This window comes from Aquarana catesbeiana, linkage group LG12, assembly GCF_042186555.1.
Source record: "Aquarana catesbeiana isolate 2022-GZ linkage group LG12, ASM4218655v1, whole genome shotgun sequence".
NCBI lineage: Eukaryota > Metazoa > Chordata > Amphibia > Anura > Ranidae > Aquarana > Aquarana catesbeiana.
This window is the reverse complement of record NC_133335.1, coordinates 199375115-199401561: the sequence shown is the minus strand read 5'-3', so window position 1 is coordinate 199401561 and position 26447 is coordinate 199375115. Positions and strand designations below refer to the sequence as shown.

Here is a 26447-nt window from a genome sequence, read left to right as displayed (position 1 = left end):
TTCCTACACACCCACAAGAACATCTACAGAGGGACCCAGAAAGTAAAAAAAAAAAAAGCCTGCAAATAAGTCGGACAAGAGGGGGGCGTACTGGGAGCTGGTTGGAGAATTTTTTTTTTATTCTGCATGCATTTTGCTGTCAAATTGCCCAGGCCCCCCCTGCTGGCTGGGCCCGGTACAACAGGGCCAGTTGTACTGGCTTAGCTTATCAGCGGCCCTGGATGTTGACACAAATTTATCTGTGTGTGATTTTTTTTATCTCACTGAAAAAAAAAAAAAAAAAAAGACAGGAGGATTGCTCAGAGCTGAATTAACTCTTGGTGGCAAGACTGGGCACAGATGAATTGACATCCTCTACTGTACCAGGTAGAAGTCTTCATTAAAAAAAAAAAAAAAAAAAAAAAAAAATCAGGTTTACATTTACTTTAATGCACAGAATGCATTAAGTTAAAAAAGACCTGCCTTTACAACCACTTTAAGAGAAACTGCAGATTGTGGTCTCTAACTTTCCAATTTCCTGGTATTGGATCAGTGTTCTGTCTATCACGGTCTAGGAGGCAGGGCATTGTTACAGTGAGTGGACGGCCGCCGAACAGTTCAGACCCCAGCTTCATAACACAGCAGAAGATTCCCCATGAATGAGTGGAGAGAGATAAAATCACTCCACCAGGGAAGGCTGGCCGGGACTTGAGCCAGCACTGACATGCAGTCAGCAAAAAAAAAGCGATGGACCTATTTTAGGAGTGTGTCTATGGGAATGTTTTACCATTCTTACAAATGCGCATTTGTGAGGTCAGGCACTGATGTGGACGAGAAGGCTAGTCAAGTTCCTCCACCCAAACTCGCTCATCAATGTCTTTATGGACCTTGCTTTGTGCAATGGTCCAAATCATTTGGCGGATGGGGGGGGGGGGTTTGTTGTGGGGTTGTTTTTCAGGGGTTGGGCTTGGCCCCTTAATGCCAGTGAGGGGAACTCTTAAGGCATCAGCGCATGAGGACATTTTGGACAATTTTATGCTCCCAACATTGTGAGAACAGTATGGGGATGGAAAGTCTAACCCGGAAGCAATGTTGCGGACGTCTTATCGCCGCACATCTTCTGGGTCGGGGGTATATAAGGCCGCCGTTATGGCGGCCTTGTATCCACGGCAGAGACTGACACCCGACAAGATACCCACACATGGACTAACTATAAAGTAAGTGGACTTAAGAGATATTGAACCCTACGGACCAAGACTGGAATGCCATTAAAGTTCAAGTTACGAAAAAAAAAAAAAATGCAATATGCCGCTATGAGTGCAACATTTGCACTTACATGCGTGTACATACAGGCGTATTTTTTTCAAAACATAACATTTTAGGTTTTGAAAAATATGCCTGTACACAAACTCTTGTCATACATCAGTATAACAGCAGTGCAGAAAAGTTAGGTTACTTGATCTGGCTCTGTTGTTTAACGGGAGGGTCTGGACCACAAGATTGACTTATCAAAATTCTAAATCATTTTTCAGGTCAGACAGTTTGCATAAATGTCTTTAAACTTTGTACATAGCTGTTTGGAATTTCTCTTTTGTGAGGACATTAGAGTGTAAAACCTCTGAAGGAAAAAACAGTTAACCTCAGCTGACGAAATATGACAGCACAATATATTGGAACTGTTACAAAAAATTTTTTTTTTTTTTTTTAAACTGGATGCCTTCTGCCTACCTATGCAAAAAATGCCCAAGAAATAATGCCAAACTAACTGCATGAACAGAGCATCAGAAGACAATGGTTTGAACAAGTCTTTCGTGCTGACTTTGTGCCTTCAGACAGGCAAGGCTGAACCATGACCACACAAAAAAAAAAAAAGAAAAATGTCATGGAGAACCAAAACTTAACTGGGGATTTTATTAAAAAAAAGGAATAGGCATAGTAAAAAAATAATAGCAACTGGTATATGGAACAGTACGATAACAGTTACTGGTGTATAAAACAGTATATGGAAAACTGTTTGGGGTGGACACTGGTGGGTTGAAATGAATTAGTCATAAAAAAAGAAGTTTAGAAAATTCTATAACACCTCATGGGAATAAAAATGTAAGTCAGCATAACAAATTCAGATTACATTATACAAAAAAAAAAAAGAAAGTCATTTTTTTGCCATAAAAAATAAAAAACAAAAAATCAAAAAAACAAAAAGTACACAGGCTCTCTTTTTTTTTTATATAGTCAATTACATTCAATGGCACTTTAACCACTTGCCCTCCAGAAGATTTACCCCTCTTCATGACTAGGCCAATTTTTGCGTTACTGCAGTGCGTTACTTTAACTGACAACTGCGCGGTCTTACGGCACTATGTGATATGTAGTATTTGATCACCTGTGCAGTTATTTTTTGCGCTATAAACAAAAAAAGACCGACAATTTTGCTTTCAGTTATAAATAACATCCAATATTTTTTTTTTTTTTAATTAAAAATTTCTTCATCAATTTATGCCAATATGTATTCGGCTACATATTTGTAGTTAAAAACAATTCCAATAAGGGTATATGGACTGGTTTGCGCAAAAGTTATAGCATCTACAAACTATGGCAGGGGTCGGGAACCTATGGCTCGCGAGCCAGATGTGGCTCTTTTGATGGCTGCATCTGGGTCTCGTCTCTCAATCCGCAGATCGCGTGGTGTACCGATCTGCGGATTGAGCCCATAGGAAAGGCGGCGGCTTCGGCCTAGCTCCGGAGCGGCGGCCATCTTGGCACACCCGGCGGCGGCCTAGGTGAGCGTCGTCATCACCTGCCTCAACTGCTCGTGAATCTGCCTGCTTGTGTAGTGGTAAGCAAGCAGACAATTGTAGGGGTGATGTAGATATTACAGTGGGGGGAGATGTGGATATTACAGTGGGGGGGGGAGATGTGGACATTACAGCGGAGGGGGAGATGTGGACATTACAGCGGAGGGGAGATTGTGGACATTACAGCGGAGGGGAGATTGTGGACATTACAGCGGAGGGGAGATTGTGGATATTACAGTGGAGGGGAGATTGTGGATATTACAGTGGAGGGGAGATTGTGGATATTACAGTGGGGGGGAGATTGTGGATATTACAGTGGAGGGGAGATTGTGGATATTACAGTGGAGGGGAGATTGTGGATATTACAGTGGAGGGGAGATTGTGGATATTACAGTGGGGGGGGGGGATTGTGGATATTACAGTGGGGGGGGGGGGATTGTGGATATTACAGTGGGGGGGGAGATTGTGGATATTACAGTGGAGGGGAGATTGTGGATATTACAGTGGGGGGGGGGATTGTGGATATTACAGTGGGGGGGAGATTGTGGATATTACAGTGGGGGGGAGATTGTGGATATTACAGTGGGGGGGAGATGGTGGACATTACAGTGGAGGGGAGATGGTGGACATTACAGTGGAGGGGAGATGGTGGACATTACAGTGGAGGGGGGGGTTGTGGATATTAAAGTGGGGGAGATGTCCTCACCACTTATCAACCAGACTACAAAGCCATCAATAAAACCATGCAGCACTAGAAGTCGCATTAATGGTAAGAAGTACTTTATTTATCGTTGGTTAGCAACAGCATAACAACGTTATTAAAAAGAATTCAGAGACGTATTGTACTTTAAAAGTGTTGGTCTTACATAAAATGCACACATTTACTTGTATTTAGTTTTAAACATATTGTATGGCTCTCACGGAATTACATTTTAAAATATGTGGCGTTCATGGCTCTCTCAGCCAAAAAGGTTCCTGACCCCTGAACTATGGGATTTTTTCTTTCTTTACTAGTAATAGCGGTGACCAGCGACTTATAGCGGGACTGTGATATTGCGCCGGACAAATCAGACACTGATACTTTTGACACTTTTTGGGGACCAATGACACTAATACAGTGATCAGTGCTAAAAATATGCACTGTCACCGTATCATTGACACTGGCTGGGAAGGGGTTAACATCAGGGGTGATCAAAGGGTTAACTGTGTGCCTAGCTAGTGATTTTGTGTACTGTGGGAGGTGCTTTTACTAGGGAAAGGCATGGATCCCTGTCTCTGCTTTGCAGGGACACAGGATCCATGCCTTCCCTACTGACGAAACGGCGATCTACCTTGTTTACATAGGCAGACCGCCGTTCTCCCTCTGTACCGAAGGATCGGTGGGTGCCAGTGGACATCGAGTCTGCGGTACCCGCCGATCAGCCGAACAATCACAGCAGTAACAGGCCGCATGTGCGCCCCCCTACCCGGTAGTGTTCGGTCACGTACCAGTTACATGATCTGGCGTAGCAGTGCCACTTTGCCGCCGTATATGTAAGTTATATGGTCAGCAAGTGGTTAAAGCATAACTCCACTTTTGTTAGGAAAAAAAAAAAAACAAACATTCCCCTCTGGGTGATCTAAGTACTTTGCAAGGATTTTAACAAACTTTGTTGCAGATTACTACCTTTTATTATTCTGAAGAAATCCCTGTGCGTTTCTCTGTGTTCATGTGGTAAGTGAATCTAATAGGAGTGGTTTCATAATTATTAATTAGCTGCTGCACCTGTAGGGATCTAATGAGTAAAGTTGTAGGGTCTGCATCCCTTTAGACGTGATTTCCCATTGGAAGTATCTGACCAAAAATGACATAATTGTTGCAGGGGATGCATCTGACTTCTCACACAAGCAGGAAATTATGCCTCCAGGTAGCCATATTGCATTGCATTTTACAAAAAAAAAAAAAAAAAAAAAAAAAAAAAAAACAAAAAAACAAAAAAACAAAAACAGAGCTGCAGATTGAAAAGGAAAGGTCATTTTTAATAACATTCAATCACAATATGACGTGTGCTATATTATTTTTTTATTTGCTTTTTTTTTTTTTTCCCCCATGAAAGTTGAGTTCCCCTTTAAGACAATTATTACAGCTCTTCGTACTTTTAGTGTGGATAAACAACTTGGCCAAAAAAAGAAAAAATAATTGTGCTGACCTTCCACGAACCTTTACATTACCAACAGCGTGCCCAAAACCTCATAAATATTGCTTAAAAAAGCCTTTAAAAATAAGTAAAAGGACAGTCAAAAGAGCCAGCAACTCAAAAGGTTAAAATTCAATCTTAAAATCCAGGAGCAAGACAGTTGAAAAAAATAAAGATTTTACAAAAAATGCTGCAGAAGGCACTAAATTATTTTTTTTTACTTTTTTTCTCTCATTGGCCTGAACATAACATGCATTTTTTGAGTCGCAGACATATGTATTCTGCTATTTGGGTCAACACCCTTTCAGACCAAGAAACCGGAGGGTTACTTTGCAGGTGTTAAAAGTCGCGTTTACAGCCTGCTAGTTTACCACGTTACTGCAATTCCATTGTTATCCCACGAGTGCAGGCTTTGCTATATAAGCCTTGAATAAGTTCTCTGAACAGCATCCAAATTAGTGTGATGTGATGACTGTGTGACGTCTACACATTTCTGCTGTCAGAAAACACTGACCATACCAAAACATGTCTGGGTTTGTCCATTGGAATTGTTGATGTTCTTGACCAAATGTTATGCACATGCCTTGCAGGGAAACGTGTCTGTGGAATGGCGCTAAAAGAAATAAAAGAATACTCCAGGGCCCATTTAGGAAAAAAAAAAAAAAAACTCAACTGGAATATCAAGTCTTTTTGAAGATTTTGCGGATCTAACACATCTTCCCGAAAAGTACACTAACTTAAAGGAGACGTACAGTCAGGCCAGTAGGAGAGAGGAGCAGGGCCTCGCGCATGCGCAGTAGGGTTCCTGGCATGAAGTTGTAAGGCTACACTGACGGGTTCCCTTCCCCGCAATGGCGGCAGCAGCACCCGACAGCTGATGGGAACATCAGCTGTGGTACCGACATCGCTGGACTCCAGGACCTAGGTAAGCGTCCTATCAAAGTCAAAGTCAGTGAGCCAATGAGGAGAGAGAGAGGGGGCAGGGCCTTGCCAGGACTCCTTGTCTGAATGGACACACGGAGCTGCAGTTCGGCACAGGTGCCCCCATAGCAAGCTTCTTGCTGTGGGGGCACTCATAAGGAGAGAGGAGCCAGGAGAGCCGAAGAGGGACCCGAGGAGGATCTAGGCTGCTCTGTGCAAAACCAACTGCACAGGGGAGGCAAGTGTAACATGTTTGTTATTTTTAAGCAAAAAAAAAAAAAAAGACTGTAAGCCCCCATTCACATTTTCAGCAATTTTGGATCTTTTTTGTGCAAGAAAAAAAAAAGAAAAAAAGGGGGAGGTAAAATAATTTTTTCCAATTTTTGAAACTTTTTTTAACAATTGTAAAAAAAAAAAAAAAAAAAATATTTTTTACATTTTTTTTTTTAACTACAATGTTGTTGAGGGGGGATTTAGATGAAATATCTAAACAGACCCCTAAACCCCTTGAGACAGTGAAAGGAATTGAGGACACAGATTCTTCAATTCCTTTCTCTGTAGCCTCAGCTGCACTGAAGATGAATGAACAGGAGACGGAGGCTCCTGTTCATTCATAAACTGAACTGAAGCAGTTTACTATGCTCAGGTATGAATGGACACAGGAGTGATCCGTACCGATCACTCACTGTGTCCAATTCAGAAAAAAAGGGGCCGATAAATGATATATTTACCGGTTCCTTCCCACAGTCTCCATCTGCCTGTATGCCCGCAGCAGTGCTATAAAAGGGGTGAGCCCGGGCAAACGGGGGAATCAGATGTGGGCAGCACTGATCCTCCTCCACAGAGGAGGATCAGTGCAGCGCGACAGGATATGAAGACAATTACAGTACGATGCACTGTATTTGTGTACCTCCCTCCAGCAGCTGAAATCCGACGACTGGGATAGGGGGAGAAACCAGCTTTCAGCTGCTGGAGGGAGAGGCACAAACTCAGTACATCATCCTGTAATTATTCTTCCTTTCTGCCGCACTGATCCCCCTGCTGTCCGGTTCCCCCTCTGTGCACAGGCCCTCTACAGGAAACCCAGTGGTAACTCCCTATTGACAGCCCTAGTGTCACCCAGGTGCGGTCCACACCCCTCAGCGATGCCACTGACCGGCACCATTAAAATGAAGGCCTCATTCACATGGCTGTACCTATCCATATACCTGTGCAAAGGGTCATCTTTCCCTGCATGGGCAGTACAAGTGTCCTGTGTGTCTGTCTGCAGGCAGTCCCCGCTGAGTAGGTGGATGACAGGTCCTGTCTGCTCCGCTGTGTAGAACGGACAGGGACACAGTCCCGCTCTCCTCTATGGGGAAATCGGATGGAAATGGACCACCTGTCCGTTTCTATCCGATCCGTTGGACGGATGGAAAATAGGACCATCATCCATCTGGTTTTTGTGGGCAGGATCGGATCAGATAGCGAAGGATGTCAGCGGACATGTGTCTGCTGACATCCGCCGCTCCATAGAAGAGACTGGAGGGTCTGATCAGGTCTGCCTGAAAAACTGGCAGGTGGACCTGATCGGAACAACCCATGTGAAAAGGCTCTAACAGTTGTGTGGGTGCGTGACCCCCAAACTCAGACGGCGTCCGTTCGAGGTCACATACCCAGACAACCGGCAAATTGGGACCAGCAGCTGTGTCCATGCAGCCACTTTGCTCCAATAGACGCGAATAGGACTACCTGCATGCGGATACAAAGAACATCTGTGCATCCATGTGGGCAAAGATGGATCGTTGCACGGGGGAGTATGGATAGGTACGCCCATGTGAATGAGACCTAATAGGAATCTTGACGTCGATTTGACTACTACAATACTCTACTCACTGGTGTACCTATCAACTTTAAGGGTCCTTTCAACTCTAAGGATCCGAGATGATCCGCCCCGTGAACATCTGCTTGCTCAGCAGGGATCGCTCCATGGATCCCCGCTGAGCAGGCAGATGACAGGTCCCTCACTGTGCAGCGACGGACCTGTCACAGTGCCGCTCTCCCCTATGGGGGATCGGATGACGACGGACCGTAGAGTCCGTCGTCACCCGATCCGAAAACGGATGGAAAAGTAGGTTTTTCCTCCGTTACACTTTTTTGGATCGTAGCGGGTCGGATGTCAGCGCACATGTCACCGCTGACATCCGACGCTCCATAGAGGTCTATGGAGGGTCCGTTCAGGTCCGCCTAAAAAACTGACAGGCGGACCTGAACAGATCGTTCATGTGAAAGAGGCCTAAATCGATTTCAATATGTTCAAAATTCTGAAACCAGAATCCCAACTAGGTCTGGTACAAGTCATCATATTACCCCTACCCTGGAGTCCTTGCACTGGCTGTCGCATAGACTTAGGATCAATTTGCTCATCTATAAGGCTCTTCGTGGCTCGGCACCCCGTCACCTCTCTGAACTTTTTTCAACTTACTCCCCCCCCTCGTAACCTCCGCTCCTCAAATTCTGGTTTACCGCGTGTCTCCCCTACTCACCTACACCCAATGGGGGACAAAGCCTTCTCCTGCTATGCTCCAAAACTCTGGAATTCACTTCCTAAGAACGTCAGAGAGTCATCTTCTCTAAACTCATTCAAGTCAAATCTAAAAACTTTTTTCTTAGACAAGCTTTCACTTAATTATCCCTTTTTCCCCCCTTTAGGTTATCCTGTGTATTTCTTGTGTTTTTCTTGTAAAGCACTTTGAGAAGCGCTATATTAAATAACGTTTATTATTATTATTATTGAAATGCTTCGAGATACGCACTTTAGATTGTTCAGGTTTGAATGGGGTATAAACCTGCGTTATAACGCACATTACCACTACGCAAGGTAAAGTGCATTGCAGTGGGCATCTGTTCATTCAGAATGGCACCCCAACCACAAACATGGTACTCCTAAAAGCCCCACCGCTACACTGCACCACAGCATGGCACCATGTTGTCTTTCTACGTACATTGAGAACCCATTCAAAATGAATAGGTGGTCTTTTTTGTAATTTAAAATTGATAAGGTCACACAAGCATTACAACTATAGGAAGCAATCTCTAAATTATATATATATTTTATCTACCTAGATATATAAATTCGTAATGCATACAGAGAAACTGTTTTTATAGCAGGAAGTATAAATAACTGCAAAAGAAAAAAAAAGGGGAACGTTAATGTCAATAGACGCATTCTACAGAAACAGAAACAGGTTTAACTCCATGCTTAAGAGGATTTCTTGTGCAAGCAAAGCAGCCTTCCCATACGGCGGTGTGCATGCATACAAGTCATATGAGCCATTAGCGTACACAAGACTAGAAAGTAATTTGGTAATGACAGTTAATGCAATGTTACAATTACTTCCAAACGTTATCAGTTTATAAACATTACACCAAAACAAATAGATGCTATTAAATAAACATTTACATTGGATTGCAAGACTATTACAGCAAAAAATAAACGCAACTACATAAGATGAGAGAACAATGGGGAAACTTGTAGCAATTTCAGACAACACAAAGAAAGATCAATGAAGTCCTATACACAGAAAGATACCCAAGGCACCAACTCAATTAAAGGGGCCACATGGAAGAGGTGTGATTAGTGGCATGATGGTACAATACCTGCAAACGTATCTGGATGGTGACACTGGGATGTCACAAAGCATTCAAGTCCTCCTTTCTTTCCTTCTTGCACACCCCAGCGCCTGTTGCCTGTCTGTCCCACTGATTACAGCAGCTGGCAGGGGGAGGAGGGGCGGAGCAGCGGAGATCCTTTAAGCCTTCTCAGCTGCAGCTGTTCCCATGGACAATACATGATCTCCCCCTTTACAATAGTGCTAGGAAATATTATTACTGACCTCCATGCTGTATGCTGATTTCCAGCTGACATCTACAAAGGCTTATTCCATAACAACGTGGAAGTGTAAAGTGCAGCAACGAAGTTTCTGTTTCATGAAGTCAGATCAGCGACATTTTCATTCTGATTGGCTGCTATAAGGTACTGTATTGTGTGTATTCACACTGAGCTCTGCAGTGATTTAGGCTGAATTTACACTACGTGTAGCAGAAAATGCATGTTCCTGCATGCATTTTTTGTGCGTTTCTGTGTGTAATGTATAGGGTAGCCTATTCAATATGCACAACAAATGCACCAAAGAAGCTATTTTACCAAATGTTGGCACTAAGACAGACTCATTTGGTGATGCACATTTTGCTGTGATTTTTTTTTTTTTTTACACGTTTTGGCCCACAGCAAATACACCAAAATCATATTGCATTTAGGGTGATATAAAAGGCTTTTGGTTTTTTTTGATGAGTGTGTTTTGTTTTTTACAAGTTAAAACCCTCCATATAGAACTATGCTTGATTCCCCAATAATTTAAAGCAATTGTAAAGTCTTGTTTTTGTCCCTATAAAAATAACAAACATGTTTTAATTACCTGCTCAGTGCAATGGTTTTGCACAGAGCAGCCTGGATCCTCTTCTTCTCGGGTCCCCCGCTGCACTCCTGGCCCCTCCTTCCTGCAGAGTGCCCCCACAGCCGCAGCTCTGCATGTCCATTCAGCCAATGAGAAGTGAAAGTCCCCGGAGAACCGAGGCTCTCAAGTACAGCACTGGATCGTGATGCGGCTCAGGTAAGTATTAGGAGGGCTGGGGGGGAGCTGCACAGAAGTTATATACCTTCATGCATTAAAAACCTTGAGCTTTTAGAACCACTTTAAGAAATAATGGGACCGCGAGGGTGTTTGCTGCAGAACCACGGAATTCAAATGTTTTTGCTGCATTTCTGATGCGTTTTCTGGGTGCCTATTACCCAGCATGCACCTGTGAAACTTGGACATGTGACTCAAAAAATGTGTTTTTTGACGTGTTTTCTATTCATTTCAACAGGGACCTGCGTTTTTTGGTACAGTTTTGAACAAAAAGATGCAACAGCATGCAGGTCTTTTCAAAACACACCGCCGTGGTGTGAAGAGTCCCATAGGATTTAGGGGGATTGTGTTTTTGCTGCGTTTTTAGCACCTTAAAAAATCTGCAGTATAAATGCAGCCTTCCAAAAAAAACAAAGTACTTTTAAAATGGATACAAAGGAGAAAGAAAATTAGCGATTTAGGGCTTGTTTACACCAGAAATGCGAAGCTGGTGGCTATTTCCAGCGCTGCCTTGATGTATAGACAAGGCAAATTGCCTTCTTCCTATGGTGTCAATCACACTGTATGCAGCTTTTTTTTCAACACCTCGGATTGCGATGGTATTGAAATGTCACAGATGACATTTCAATAAATTTCTGTGGGAAAATAAACCATGCGATGAACTCGCTGGGATCAGCAATATGTCTTCGAGTGCATGCCTGTGGTTGCATGTATACTGCAGTTTGCTGGTTCTGAATGACCCTCATCAGAACTCTGTGCCCAATAGGATGCAGGGATTATTTGGATCATATGCATAGTAGAGTGTGGTGTGTGTGTGTGTGTGTGTGTGTGTGTGTTTGTTTGTTTGTTGTGTGTGTTTTGTTTTTTTTAATTAAAATTTAATAATAAATTGTCATGCCTCAATCTGTGCTTTCTTTGTGCATTATTGATAAGCATATTCAATGCATTTTTCACTTTAGGATTTGGCATGGATAGTTAAGAGCCATTGATCAAGGCTTCTTAATACTTGTTGCCAATGCATCAAAACACAGATAACGTGCTTTCATACATTGCCATTGGGCATCCAAATGCATTAAATACAGGAAAAAAAGAAACATTTTGATTTTTTTTTTTTTTTTTTTTTTTTTCAGAATGCACTGCAGTACTAAGATAGGAACAGACACTATGGGGTTGATTTACTAAGTCTGGAGAGTGCAAAATCTGGTGTACAGAAACCAAACCGCTTCCATTTTTTATTTTTTGTCAAAGCTTAATTAAACAAGTTAGAAGCTGATTGGCTACCATGCACAGCTGCAGCAGATTTTGCACTATTCAGTTTTAGTAAATCAACCTGAAATGTTGATGATCTGATTTTGCTTTTTGATCTATAGGACAGTGGCGTCACTAGGGGGGGTAGAGGGGGCCATGATCCGCCCCCCCCAACATTATACTGTGCCCCCCAATTAAAAGAAATGGACACTGGGAATGCAGGAAACAGGTGTGGATTGAGCCGCAGTATCGCTGGCTCCGGCTCTGCCTCCATTAACTTCACACTTGACTTTCCTCGGAGCACACACAGGAGAGAGGAGGGGGAGAAGGAGCAGATCGGCTGTGTCTTCTCTCTTATCATCCCATGCAAGAGAGGGAGGAGGGGAGAGAGAACTATCAATGCCGGCTCTCAGGCTCTGAGCTGTTCCATGAGAGAGATGCTCTCAACTCAGAGTCATGCTGGAAGGCAGAAGGCATTCAGCGCTGACAGGAGGCACTAATGGGCACTAGCAGGAGGCACTAATGGGCACTGACTGAATGGGTAGGGGTACAATGTACCCCATCCTCATTCACATAGGGTGGGGGGCCGGGGTCTGGGGGCCCCCTTGTTAAAGGGGGCTTCCAGATTCCGATAAGCCCCCTGCCCGCAGACCCTGACAACCAACATGGGGACAAGGTGCTTTGGGGGCATGTGGCCTGGTACGGTTCAGGAGTGGGGGCACTCGCTTGTCCCCACCCCCTTTCCTGACCTGCCAGGCTGTGTGCTCGGATAAGGGTCTGGTATGGATTTTGGGGGTTCCCCTTAAAATCCATACCAGATCGAAGGGCCTGGTATGCTCTTGGAGGGGAACCAACGTTTAAAAAAAAAAAAAAAAAATTGGTGTGGAGTTCCCCTTCAAGATCATCAGAGCACAAGTCGCATGCCAAAGTCAGATCAGTCAAGATGGCGATCCAACTTCAGTGATATTCAATGGGCTGAAGTAGGATCAAAGTCGGACCAAAGTAGTGCAGGGAGCATTTTCAAAATCGGACCGACTTGTGTCGGACCAGTTAAGACGGCTCCCATAGGGAAACGTTGATTTTCACGTCATGCGACATGAGCTCCCAATGTCGGAGCGTTTGTCATACCAGTGTGAACCCGGCCTTAGGCTGGGTGTAACGTGTTATGAAAGGTGAACTTATCCTTTAAACTGCGTACATAATGAAAAGAAACATAAACTGTGGCCACAGATGGATTGAAATTCAGCCGATTTAGGAGGGGCCGCTGCAGTTGAAAAGAAGTCTATCAACTTCTGTTTAACCAACCTGTCGGATAAAAGCTGCAATGCTAATCTGTGTATTCTGTCTGTCAGGGGAGGTTTCCTCCATCCACACATTCATGGTGGTGGTTGGCTGAACAGGAAAAAAAAAATTGAACCATGTATACGGCCAGTTTTATTTTCATGAACAGGACTTGTCTAAGCGCTCTTGCACATGGTTGTATCTGGCCACGTAGTGTAAATTCCAGGTTATTTGTCTACCGGGGAGGCTCTGCATACAGCCACCAATGAAGTCAGTGGCTATCCAGTACTTGGGTATTGCCATGTACAGCCATTGACTTCTATAGGCAGCTGTAAACAGCACTTGTAAGGGAAAGACACCTCAATTTACAATATATGGTCAGATAGGATTGTATGCAAGAGCCCTTAGTGATCAGTAGACCCAGTGATATGGGCAGTGGAAATTATAAGTAAAATGTCTTCCTAAGCCCCCGTTCACATCGGGCTGATTTGACATGTAAAATTGCATGCCGAATTGGAGCCTATTGCCGGAAATGGCACCATCTGAATCGGTGCAACGCCAACTTTGCGGTGCCGCACCGATTCCAAAACATAGTTTCTGCACTACTTTTGGCGACTTCGGGGCAATTTCAATAGACACCTGTGCATGAACCCGCACAGATGTCTCTCAAATTGCCCCCGAAGTCAGACTGGAATGCCGGTTTGAAATCCTGCGAGTTCTGCTGAACTCGCAGGATTTCAAACCCACATTCAGTGTGAACCGAGCCTAAAAGTTGTGCATGGCCAGACTTCTCCTGCCTCCTGAAGCCTCTCTCTTGGTGAATGAGGCTGCACATCCCATGAAAGATCAACAGGGAGGCTCAAAAGGGGCAAAAAAGGTCAACAATACAGGAAATGTTTGATTTTTGGTATAACTTCAGCTGCATAGATCTACTGATTATTAAAAAAAACAAAAAACAAAAAAATTTATATACAAATATAAAAGCTGCCATTGTTGACCTCTTTAAAAAAAATGGCAGTAGGCTGACTGTATCAACTGCTATATGTGTGTATTCTTACTTTTTGGTGTGCTTTGTGTATTTCTTCCACGTCTGTGCAGTGATCCAGTGTGAGACTTTCTCTGTGAGGGAGCTTCCTGTTATAAAGACCACTCACTGCTGCTCTCTCTCCTTGTGCAGGGTGACTGGTCTTGTCTCCGCCCCCTCCTGTCGTTTTCCCCACTATAGGCTCCTGCTGGGCCCCTCCCACAGCCCTGCTCTCTGCACAGATTATGTACAGCACAGTGATGATGTCACTACTACTTTTACAAGGCAATATCTGGGCATGCAAAGGCACTTGGTGCACACAAAGTGGATTTATAACCTTTAGCTGATGAGAAACATAACTGAAAAGTTTTCTGCCCAGAGATCTGCTTTAAGAGAGAGAGAGGTTTATTTTTATTTTTTTTTAAAGTTTTAGTAAAACTCAACTCCAGCCAAAGTCTTTATTTTAGTCTTGAAGTAAGGCTGGGAAGGATTTAATCTTGTTCCAGGTTTTATTTCTGTCCGCATTTCCACTGAGGACACACTTCCTCACCTTCTGTGCAACCAATGGGACAGAAAGTGATAGAAAATTAGTTGTTGTTTTTTTTTTTTTTTTTTTAGCAGACTGGTAAAGGGGTTAGGGATCTTTTGGGAAATTAGCCTCTACCTGTACGTCCCCTTTAATTGGTGGGGCTAGCGGGCGCGCCCGCCGCATACAGCGTGACTGTGCCCACGGGACCTGGGTACTCGATGTCTGCCGGTCTCCCGGCGATCGTGTCACGGAACGGCAGAACGGGGAGATGCCTATGTAAACAAGGCATTTCCCCGCCTTGTGACATGACAGAGATCACTGCTCCCTGTCATCGGGAGCAGTGATCACTGTCATGTCAGTTGAAGCCCATCCCCCCCACAGTTAGAATCACTCCCTAGGACACAGTTAACCCCCTAGTGTTTAACGCCTTCCCTGCCAGTGTCATTTATACAGTGGCAGTGCATTTTTATAGCACTGATCGCTGTATAAATGACAATGGTCCCAAAATAGTGTCAAAAGTGTCCTATGTGTCCGCCATAATGTCGCAGTCACGATAAAAATTGCAGATTGCTGCCATTACTAATTAAAAAAAAAAAAAAAAAAAAAAAAAAAATGAATAATAAAAATGCCATAAAACTATCCCCTATTTTGTAGACGCTATAACTTTTGTGCAAAACAATCAATATATGCTTATTGCGATTATTTATTAATTTTTTTTAACAAAAATATGTAGAATACATATCGGCATAAAACTGAGGGAAAAAATTTGCTTTTATATATTTTGGGGGGATATTTATTATAGCAAAAAGTAAAACATTGCTTTTTTTTCAAAACTGTCGCTCCCCTTTTTTTTTTTTTTTTTTTTATAGCGCAAAAAATAAAAACCGCAGAGGTGATCAAATACCACCAAAAGAAAGCTCTATGTGCTTACAATTTGTTTGGGTGCAAGGTCGCATGACCGCGCAATTGTCAGTTTAAGCGACGCAGTGCCGAATCACAAAAAAGTGCTCTGGTCAGGAAGGGGGTAAAATCTTCCGGGGCTGAAGCGGTTAATGGGCACAAAAACGAAAATCTTTGGGACGTTTTTTGAGCCGAATAAAAACGAAGGACAAGTTTTGAAATTTTCTGCCGAACGAATGATAAATTGAAAGGTTAATGTGTTTCCCGTCTGAACTGTTTGCACTAGGTATATGTAACAAAAAAATGGATTCATTTATGTCCACTGAACGATTTATCGGTCATTACATGATGGCACTATCGTTTGCTCTCACGGCCGAATGTTTGTTTTTCGAAAATGGGTTTGGCCGATTTTTTTTCGTACGGTGTATGGCCAGCATAAGTTCCTATGTGATCACTGAAGCTGGAAGTGAAGAGATATTCTGTTACGGGAACACGGCAATAAAAGTCTCACATTGGTTCAAACCCTTCCCATCTCTATCCAGAATAAAATACATTGGGCTGGAGCTGGGCCTTATTGTCTTTCCATGCATGTTGTTTTATAACATTTAAAGAATGCAGCATACGTTCATACTTGTACAAGTGGAAGCAGACCTCCCCCCCCCCCCCCCACAAACAAAGCTGTGATCTTTGGTTTCCAGACTTCCTTTTTTTTCTTCAATGGTGCACTATCCCATATCACTTCTATTAAAGGGGAAGTACAGGAACTTTAGTGATTCTTTAGATTCTGTGCTATCCCACCCAGCATGTCATGTATTTTCAGTTTGTCTTGTATAAGCACATAAGGCATACAAAAGGTAATATTATATATGTCTGCATTATTCTGGTACAACCTGGTAACCCATTCCAATGAACATGCTTGTGCAACTCCAAAGAAATCCTGTAAAGCACTTTGTAGACGGCTATAAAGAACTTTGTAATATTTAAAGAATATGTCAATTCAGAATTTCATATTCCTGATATGTGCCCACTGTACCATGTTATTATACAGGATTTATATAGCGCCAACAGTTTACGCAGCGCTTTACAATATAAAAGGGAGACAATACAGTTATAATGCAATAAAATACAAGAGGATTAAGAGGGCCCTGCTGAGAAGAGCTTACAATCTAATAGGGTGGGGCAGGTGGTACAAAAGGTTGTAACTGTGGGGAATGAGCTGATGGAAGTGGTAGGAGATTAGTTGGAGACATGATAGGCTTTCCTGAAGAGATGAGTTTTCAGGGATCGCCTGAAGGTAGCAAGAGTAGGGGATAGCTGGACAGGTTGAGGTAGCGAGTTCCAGAGGATGGGAGAGGCTTTGGAGAAATCCTGGAGACGAGCATGGGAGGAGGAGATGAGAGAGCTTGAGAGCAGGAGGTCTTGAGAAGAGCGGAGAGGACGATTTGGGTGATAATTGGAGATAAGATTGGTGATGTAGCTCAGGGTAGAGTTGTGAATGGCTTTGTATGTTGTGGTTAGTATTTTGAATTTAATTCGCTGGGTGATTGGGAGCCAGTGTAGGGATTGGAGGAGAGGGTTGGCGGGCGCTGAACGGTTGGTAAGGTGGATAAGTCTGGCAGCAGCATTCATGATAGACTGAAGAGGGGAGGAGCCTAAGGAGAGGCAGGCTAATGAGAAGGGAGTTGCAATAGTCCAGGCGAGAGATAACAAGTGAGTGAATGAGGAGCTTGGTGGTTGTATGGAAAAGTATCCTGTTCTGTTTGCATTGCTTTCTTTGTGTGAAATCCCTGGTGTTCCTTCCAGTCCCTCAGCTTTCCTATTAAAAACTGACCACACTAGGCATGAGAGTACAGTATGGTCAGTTTTTTTAACCTGTGTTGGGAACTTCACTCCGCTCGCAGTCACGCCCAGTCCCGCCATTGGACCTGTGTTATGTCCATCATAGGAGCCGGGCCAAGGGGTGGGACTGGGCGAGAGGAGCCAAGTACACAGGACATCCGGCTCTGTGTATCGCCGCGGTAATTTTAAATGATAAGGCTGCAATGACACTGACTGGGCAAGAAGGCTGCAATGACACTGGGCAAAGCTGCAATGACGCTGAGCAAGGCTGCAGATGGACACTGATCATTCTGCAATGATGGACAAGGCTGCAGATGGACACTGATAAGGCTGCATTGATGGGCATTTAAATGTAAGGTTTTTTTTTCCCTTAAACTTCCCTCCTAAATTTACACCGATAAATACGGTACTTCATATTGTCAGGATTCAGATCTGAACCTGCGACCTCTGCGGTGTCCAGCTGTGACTCTTCTGACTGTACCAGGGGGGATGCTGGACAGATTCCTGCTTGATTCCTTGGACAACTTTGCTCTGTGTTCTGTTTCTGGTAAACCTTGAGCCCTTTGCTCCTCCCATAAAGTTCCTGATTTAAGCCATGTCTCTACACTTCCTGTTTGCCAGATCATTGTGCTCTCTCCAGCTGATATCTTGCTCCTTGCATACCTGCTACTGTCCTTACCTTCGATACCACTGGTTATCGATCCTTGGCTTGTTCATCAACTACGCTTCCATCTGATCCCATTCAGCTAATGCTAGTTACTGACCTTTTGGGCTTGTTTAGCTACGCTTCTACTTGTTCCTTGTCTTCTTCATCCATTACCCAACCCCTGCTTGCTCTTTTCCTCCTGGGACAATCCAGAGGGCCTTGACTTGGCATCAGAATGCAGCGAAACCCATCTCCACCATCAGGAGCTCTGATGAAGGCTGGCTAGTGCTTAGACCCTGTGCCTTCGGTGAGTCTTGGGTTATCCCATAGGGGATTTGATTGTACATTTTCAGTCGGCTACTCCTGAAACTCTACTGTTACAGCCGCTGGCCTCCAAGCCTGAACCCAAATTGTGACATGTACTTTGTCCCACTAGGGGACAGAACTTTAAAGAAAACACTAAACAATATTACTTTTTGCAGACTAGGATTTGAGGAAAAAATAATACTAAAAGTTACTATTGTGCTGTGTACAGTTCAGGACACATGAACAAAAGTAAGATATTTAAAAAAAAAAATAATGAAAAAACAAATTAGTTGGTCAACAAAGCAGGCAATAGTCACAAGACAAGAGGAGCTAAAAATGGAATGACACATCTTACCAGAAAGAACAATGCACTAAACAGTGTAAAACAAAGGTCATGTTCTTGCCAAGATCCATCATGCTCTACATAATGTTTTAGATTTTTAACCCATTACAGCACTGGATCAAAGAAAATTTCATATAATTCCCAAATCCGTCTAAAATGACCACATAGCATAACCATATAAAAGAAAAAAAAAAACAAATCCTTCCTGTGATATAAACCTGCTCGTTATGGTACCCCCATGTCTTTTTGAAGAAGATGTTGGAACTTTTTTTCCTGTGTGTGACCAGTCCTCTTTAATTGTGCCACAACTAAGCAGGTAAAACTGTCATTAACTGAGCAGATGACAAAAATGAACATGTAGAAATAACTTTCAGGGCGCATTCTGACATGCGCCATAGTTCCCTATCAGTGGCGCACCTAGAACCTTCAGGGCCCCAATGCAAGAAACCACTAAGGCCCCCCGAACCCCGGCTGTGGCCCTTCACTCCAAGCCCGATGGCGGAATGCCAGAAGTACTTTTCTGAGCGACAGGCGGCTTGCTTAATGCGACAGGATACTCAAGATGTGAAGGGCTATTGAAAACCATAGATTTTTGCTTGTTGAGCGTTTTTGGGCCTCACGCACATTGGACGTTAAAATAACGCCAGTAACTTTGCAATTTGTTTTTTTGCGTTTATTAGCGTTTTTCCATGATAGCGCTTTTTAGCTTTTTTTTTTTTTTTTTTTTTTTTTTTTTTTTTAACCGCTTCAGCCCCGGAAGATTTTACCCCCTTCCTGCACTTTTTCCGATTCGGCATTGCGTCGCTTTAACTGACAATTGCGCGGTCGTGCGATGTTGCACCCAAACAAAATTGACGTCCTCTTTTCCCCACAAATAGAGCTTTCTTTTGATGGTATTTGATCACCTTTGCGGTTTTTTTTTTTTTTGCGCTATAAACAAAAAAAAGTAAATTTTGAAAAAAAAGTAATATTTTTTACTTTTTGATATAATATCCCCCAAATATATGAAAAAAACCTATTTTTTTTTCCTCAGTTTAGGTCAATATGTATTCTTCTTCTACATATTTTTGGTTAAAAAAAAAAAATATCGCAATAAGAGTATATTGATTGGTTTGCGCAAAAGTTATAGTGTCTACAAAATAGGGGATAGTTTTACGGCATTTTTATTATTAATTTTTTTTATATTAGTAATGGCAGCGATCTGCGATTTTTATTAATTTAAAAAAAAAAAAAATTTTTATTGTGACTGCGACATTATGCCGGACACATCGGACACTTTTGACACTATTTTGGGACCATTCGCATTTATACAGCTATCAGTGCCAGTCTATTCAAAATGAAAGGGTTGCCATAACACAGCACGCAGGTGTGTTAACACAATGTATAGTGTGAACGGGGTCTAAAAGAAGCTTGTCAGAGAAATGTATAGGCTGTCATTGGTGAACCTATTCTGCAAATTCTAGTTGACTCGGTGTCATGTCAATCCCCTGGATTTAATACTTTCAAAGTCAATGAAGTAAATTTAGGATGCCAGATCCTTATACAAGTTCCTGAACAGGTCCTGATGGCAAAAAATCGGAAGAAAGCCTGGCAACTAGCATTTTCAGAAAGGGTCAAACAGCAGCCCCCTTAGTTATGAATCTTCCTTTTAAAGGTGTGAGGTCGCAGACTGCACATTCACATCTCTCCAGTTGGTGAAAGACTTAAAGCGGAGTTCCACCCAAAAATGGAACTTCCGCTTTTCCGAATCCTCCCCTCCTCCGGTGCCACATTTGGCACCTTCCAGGGGGGAGCAGATACCTGTCTTATCCAGGCATTTGCTCCCACTTCCGGGGTAAAGATAGCCGCAGTATCTGCAGTTATCTACGCCATGTCCGGCATCCCCCCCCCCCCCCCGCTGTCTTCTGGGAGACACACAGGTCCCAGAAGACAGCAGGGACCAGTGGGGATCGTGCAGCTTGCGCATGTGCAGTAGGGAACCAGGCTGTGAAGCCGCAAAGCTTCACTTCCATGATTCCCTTACCGATGATGGCGGCGCCTCCACCTTGGAGCCGAGGGACAGATCGGCTTCGGGTGTCGACATCGGGGGTGCCCTGGACAGGTAAGTGTCCTTATTTTAAAAGTCAGCAGCTTCAGTATTTGTAGCTGCTGACTCTTAAAAAAATATATATTCGGCGGAACTCCGCTTTAACTGTTTTTTCATTTTGTAAAGTCAGCAGCTCCTCGTTCATGCAGGCTTTAAAAAAAATACAGTTGCCATGTACCCATCAGTTGAAGTCATAAAGGCCTGGTACACACGGGCTTCAGCTTGTATAAGGGCAGAGTGAACAGCAAGCTTTTATGAAACATTCAGCAAACTTTTGGAGAGTTTGTAGCAGCTTTCTCTAAAGCCGGGTACACGCGATCAGATTATCTGACGAATTTTTGTCCGATTTTTGTTGCATGCTAGTCTCATATCGAAAGTGAAGAGGTTACTCAACATATGAAAATTTGCGTACGACTTCAGAAGTCATGTAATGTGTTGAATTGTTTTCTATTTGTTCTTTCATTTCTAAGCATGCGTAGTCTTGCTCTTACGATTTTTTTTTTTTGGGCAAAAACCATACTTCTTAAACGACAATCGGACATTGTGCTCACGTATGACAAACGTTTTATAGCCTGCACATCCAGTTTTTGTCGTCCGAAAATTCGGAATCAGCTGTTGAAAGCACCATACTAATGATCAGAAAATCGTCAGATCGTTCATCAGATAAAATTTTACTTCAGATTTTCGTATCGTGTGTATGGGCCTTTACAGCGCCCTTCAGCTCCTGTTTGGAAATATTATACATGGATCTTAATGGGAGTGCTGGCTGTTTCTTTAAACGAGCTGATGCCTGCTAGCAGCTTGCTTAAAGTGACAATCAGCACTCCATTGGGATCAATGTTCAGTAGGGTTGCACCGATGCCAAGCATTTGCACGAGTATCGGTACTTTTGCAAATACTTCGATGCCTAATTCGATACCTGTTGTATCCGACCAGGCATCCTCAGTGTAGCAGGGGGGCCGGGCAGCCTCACAGGTGATCAGTGTGGCGGTGGGGGCAGTTACAACCACTCATCCCCCCCCCCCCCCCGCTTTTCTGACAGCCGCTTCTCCCCCTCTCCCTCCCGTGGCTGTCAGCTGCTTTAATTAAAGGCCATACAGAGGGATCGGTGCTTGTAACTGCCCCAGCCGCCGCACCAATCACCCCTGACTGTCCCCTGTGTGTTCCTCTGGCTGCCCGTGTCCTTCCTCTCTCTGTCTCTTTCTCCGGGTCCCCCTCTGTGCTCCCCAACTCCTCCTCCGGTTCCCCCCACCCCCTCTCAGATCTAATAGGATGAAGAGCGGAGGAAGGAGCCGGTATATATCCAATTTATCAGAATTGGGATATGCTCCGCGATCAGGATAGTGTCAGGTTGCAAGCTCCCCTAATCAGTACCCAAGAGGGAACTAACAAAGGATAGATAATAGGCAGAATGGGGTGAGTGGCGCTACCTTACTGGCTGTCAAGTGAGGGTAAATCAAATAAAAATATATGTAACCAAATATATCTGCCTATATGGGAAAGAAGCTTGCCCCAATAGTACAGATAGCGTACAATCATAACAGTGTGTATGATGCGAGAAACAAAACGAGATAAAAAATACATATGTACCCAGTGGAAAAAAAAAAAAAAAATTATATATATATATATATATATATATATATATATATATATATATATATATATATATATATATATATATATATATATATATATATATATATATATATATATATATATATATATATATATATATATATATATATATATATATATATATATATATATATATATATGTATGTGGGAGATATAAATCAAAATAAGGTATGATAGTGAAATAAGATCAGGTAGATATGGCCTAAAGTCATCAGAGAGTTACCAGTAAGTTAGCTCAAACCAAGCCATATATCGCAAAGAAAGTTCGTATCAAATTATAAAAAGCATAAAAAACACAAGTGCAACAAAGTCCAAAAAGTATGTGTGTATGTGTATGTGTGTGTATATGTGTGTATATATATATATATATATATAATGTATGTATATGTGTGTGTGTGTGTACACTGCGAATCGGCTGTCCCTACACATTGCTTTTCATTGTGTATACTTAGCCTTCCCCTCTTTGATGGGAAGTTTTTGCTTTTAACTTTATTTTAAATAAGTTTTCTTAAATGCTACACATAGGGAGGCCTATCTTTTTCTATGAGGATCCATCCCTGATAAGCTGACAAATTTAATCTGTGGGAAAAGTGACTGGCGAGACCCCTCTGGATACCCTAACCATGTGGAGTGAGCTGCAGAGGCCCTATAAGACTACAGACGGACCGCGAGCAGAGCCACCAAGGGATACCACCCGAGGCTATCCATACATGCCCATTACCCCTGTAGGGGTATAAGGAGCTGGTGAGTGGGGACCCATCAGGGGGAGCACACAAGTCACTTGATTTGCCGAACACAAGAGTCACCTGATTACTTTGGACACTTGGCCATTTTGGAGCTACACCGTTTTTGTTTTTTTTACTTTTTATTTTGTTTCCACCAGTATTTTTTTGGAGATTATATATATATATATATATATATAATCTCGTTTTGTTTCTCGCATCATACACACTGTTATGATTGTACGCTATCTGTACTATTGGGGCAAGCTTCTTTCCCATATAGGCAGATATATTTGGTTACATATATTTTTGTTTGATTTACCCTCACTTGACAGCCAGTAAGGTAGTGCCACTCACCCCAATTTGCCTATTTTTTTTTTTTTTTTTTAAATCAGATAATTTTTATTGAAAATCAAAAACAAAAAAAAAACAAAAAAAACAAAAATCAAAAAACCATACAAAGGTTTTTCAGTAGTATTTAAGGACATATATAATAAGCACATTTATCTGGCCACAAATATCTGTACATTGTGTCATTATATATATATATATATATATATATATATATATATATATATATATATATATATATATATATATATATATATATATATATATATATATATATATATATATATATATATATATATTAACATGCTTTGTAGCTTCATATCAGAAATAAAAGATGTATATGTGCAATAAGGCATTTGTGGTAGTGTTTCTTCATTCTTTTTACTTTATTCTTTATTTCCCTTTTTTAAAAAAGAAAACAAAAATAACCTTTATGTCCTCTTAATAGGATACTATATCTCTCCACTTTCGGTCCCAAAAAAGGGGGGGCCTCTGAGTGGAGTTTGTTACCGCTAACCCTTAAACAGCGGGAGGTGGTAAGTATGCTCTATAACAAACAGTACCCATTGGGTATAACACAACATAAACCTTTAAATCTTTGCAGGTCCCAACACTCTTGCATCACTGCTCTATCGTAGACTTTCTTCTCAGTGTCATAAACTAATTTGGTGTATTTATTGATGTCGGCCTACCGCCTAAGATTCTATTTTGAACCAGTCGCAATGGAGCCAGTCCCGGGGTGTCTAACCAGGGTTCCCAGATAGATTCAGATTTTTGTGGGCTACCTCTATGCTTATAGGTGAGTTGTTCTCTAATAAGAGAATCATTTACGGATGTAATCCATTCCAATTTGCCTATTATCTATCATATGTAATTTATCGGCTCCTTCTTCCCTTTCCGCATGCACAGAGTCAGTGATCACTGACTCTATCCATTCATATCGGAGCATCATAAACAGATGTCTCAGTTTATGAATAGAGAGGAACTTCTGTCTCCTGTCCATTCATCTTCAGTGCAGCTGAGGCTGCAGAGAAAGGGACTGGGGAATCTGTGTCCTCATTTCCTTTCCCTGTCTCAAAGGGGAGATATCAGGGGTCTGTTTAGATCCCTGATCTCTCACACCAAAGCCACCCCCCCCCCCCCAACAGGGCTGATAAATAAATAACAAAAAAAAAAAAAAAAGATAATAAATAATTAAAAGGTTAAATTGTAAAAATAATAAGTAAAATAATAAAAAAAAAACTGACACCATCCAGTAGCCCCCACCAAAAAAAGACAGCATTGTAAAAAAAAAATAACAAATACCGGTATATAAATTGTAAAAAAAAAAATAGATTGTAAAAAATATAATAACAAAAAAAGTACTGACACAGTCCATGCTTCATCAGTGCCACATATCAGTGCTGCATATTAATGCCACTGTCACAGGACATTAAAAAAAAGTATCGGTATCGGCGAGTACTTGAAAAAAGGTATCAGTACTTGTACTCGGTCTTAAAAAAGTGGAATCGGTGAAACCCTAGTGTTCAGCATTTATTAACTGGAGCTGAACGGTACTTTAAAAGCTTGAATAAAGCTGAAAACTCCAAAGCCCATGTGAAACAGGCCAAAGGCATCTAAAGGCCTTGTGTATCCAAGTTTGTGTAAATGCACCCTGAAATAATAACAAACCTCTTTCACAAATCGTAGTGGGGAGATCACTTCCATAATACAGGTCTGCTGAGCTTAACCACACATAGGGCATCGCTGTGTCTCTCGGGTTAATGTGAAACATCAGAGCCTCACATGCCAGAACCTGCAATTGCAAAACAACTGCAACACCACAGCTTGCTCAGGAATGCTGTGCAAAGCAAAACCAGATCTATCACATGTTATAAATGAAGAGCCTTTTCCTAAACTCACATTAAAGGGTAAGTTCCCCTTTACAGAAAAATCTGTAAGGTGAACTTACACAGGACCCCTTCCTTACGCCCCCCCCCCCCCCCCCCCTCTGACCAGCTTGGCGGCGATCGCTTGTTCGGAGCCCCAGTAGAGCCGCCTTACGGCTCCAGGGCTTAGAAATCCCTGGAGCTTAATCTCCTAAACGTACCCTGTCAGGAGGTACGTTTTAGGAGCATTCTAATTGGTTGGCGCCGTCACATGGGCGGCACTGACCAACCAGAAGCCACGTAGCCCGTCCTTTCAGCGGGTAAGAAGAAAGTAAGCTGATTTTTTTTTTTTTTTTCCTTTTAAGCGCCGGAGCCGTGAGGTGGCTATACCGGGGCTCAGAATGTTCGCCATGCAGGTCAGAGGGACTGGGGGGGGGGGGGGTTCCTGTGTAAGTTCAGCTTACAGATTTTTCTGTAAAGGTGAACTTACACTCTAAGACAGGATACAATATCCATTGATTTTGAACCACCCCATAATTATATCATACCCTTTTTTTGATCTTTTTGCTGTTGTACCACCAGACCAAAAAAACGTGTTCTAAATCAGCCCCTGAAGAAGGAATTAATTACCTTCACATATATTCCGAAACATGTTGGGACTTCTGTGTACATGCACCTTGTTTTGCCTCTCACCATGAGATCAACCATGTGTTTCAGAGCCTAGCTGTATTGTAACTATTGAGCATGATTATCTAATTTGTTTGTAGGATTACATATCTCTGTGTATTAATTCTATTATTATATTTTTTTTTTTTTATACTCAGTACATTTTGTATAAATTCTTTTGCATACGCCTGTTACTGCTTTATATGATTTTCATCCTTTGCCCATAAAATCCCTGGGTCATCCCCTTTTGGTGTTCTTTGCTCTAGAATTGGGAGGTGGCTAAGGTTTCCAGTACTATACCTATAGGTGGCTCTCTTTCATATTCTCTCTGCAGGCGCTTCGGCAGCGCTGCCCATTCATTTCAATGGGCAGGGTGTTTTGGGAGCGGTGTATACGCTCCGGCTTTCACACTGGGGAGGCTCAAAGCGGAGTTCCACCCAAAGATGGAAAAATGGAACTTC

The 26447-nt window shown here is 42.4% G+C and overlaps 1 protein-coding gene across 4 annotated transcripts in view; it reads right to left on the bottom strand.

The window, feature by feature from the left end:
* The window catches only part of ARHGAP40 (Rho GTPase activating protein 40), a 123583-nt gene that overhangs the window by 80626 nt on the left and 16510 nt on the right, over nucleotides 1-26447 (bottom strand). The window contains exon 1 of one of the 4 annotated variants that reach the window (XM_073606430.1): nucleotides 9748-9889. The exons of 2 other annotated variants lie outside the window; for them this stretch is intronic. In XM_073606430.1, the coding sequence (XP_073462531.1) occupies nucleotides 9748-9779 (32 nt within the window). In that variant the 5' untranslated portion in view covers nucleotides 9780-9889. Of the gene's footprint in view, nucleotides 1-9511; nucleotides 9712-9747; nucleotides 9890-26447 lie in introns of those variants that run through there. One more of the 4 variants, XM_073606429.1, reaches the window with a different exon arrangement.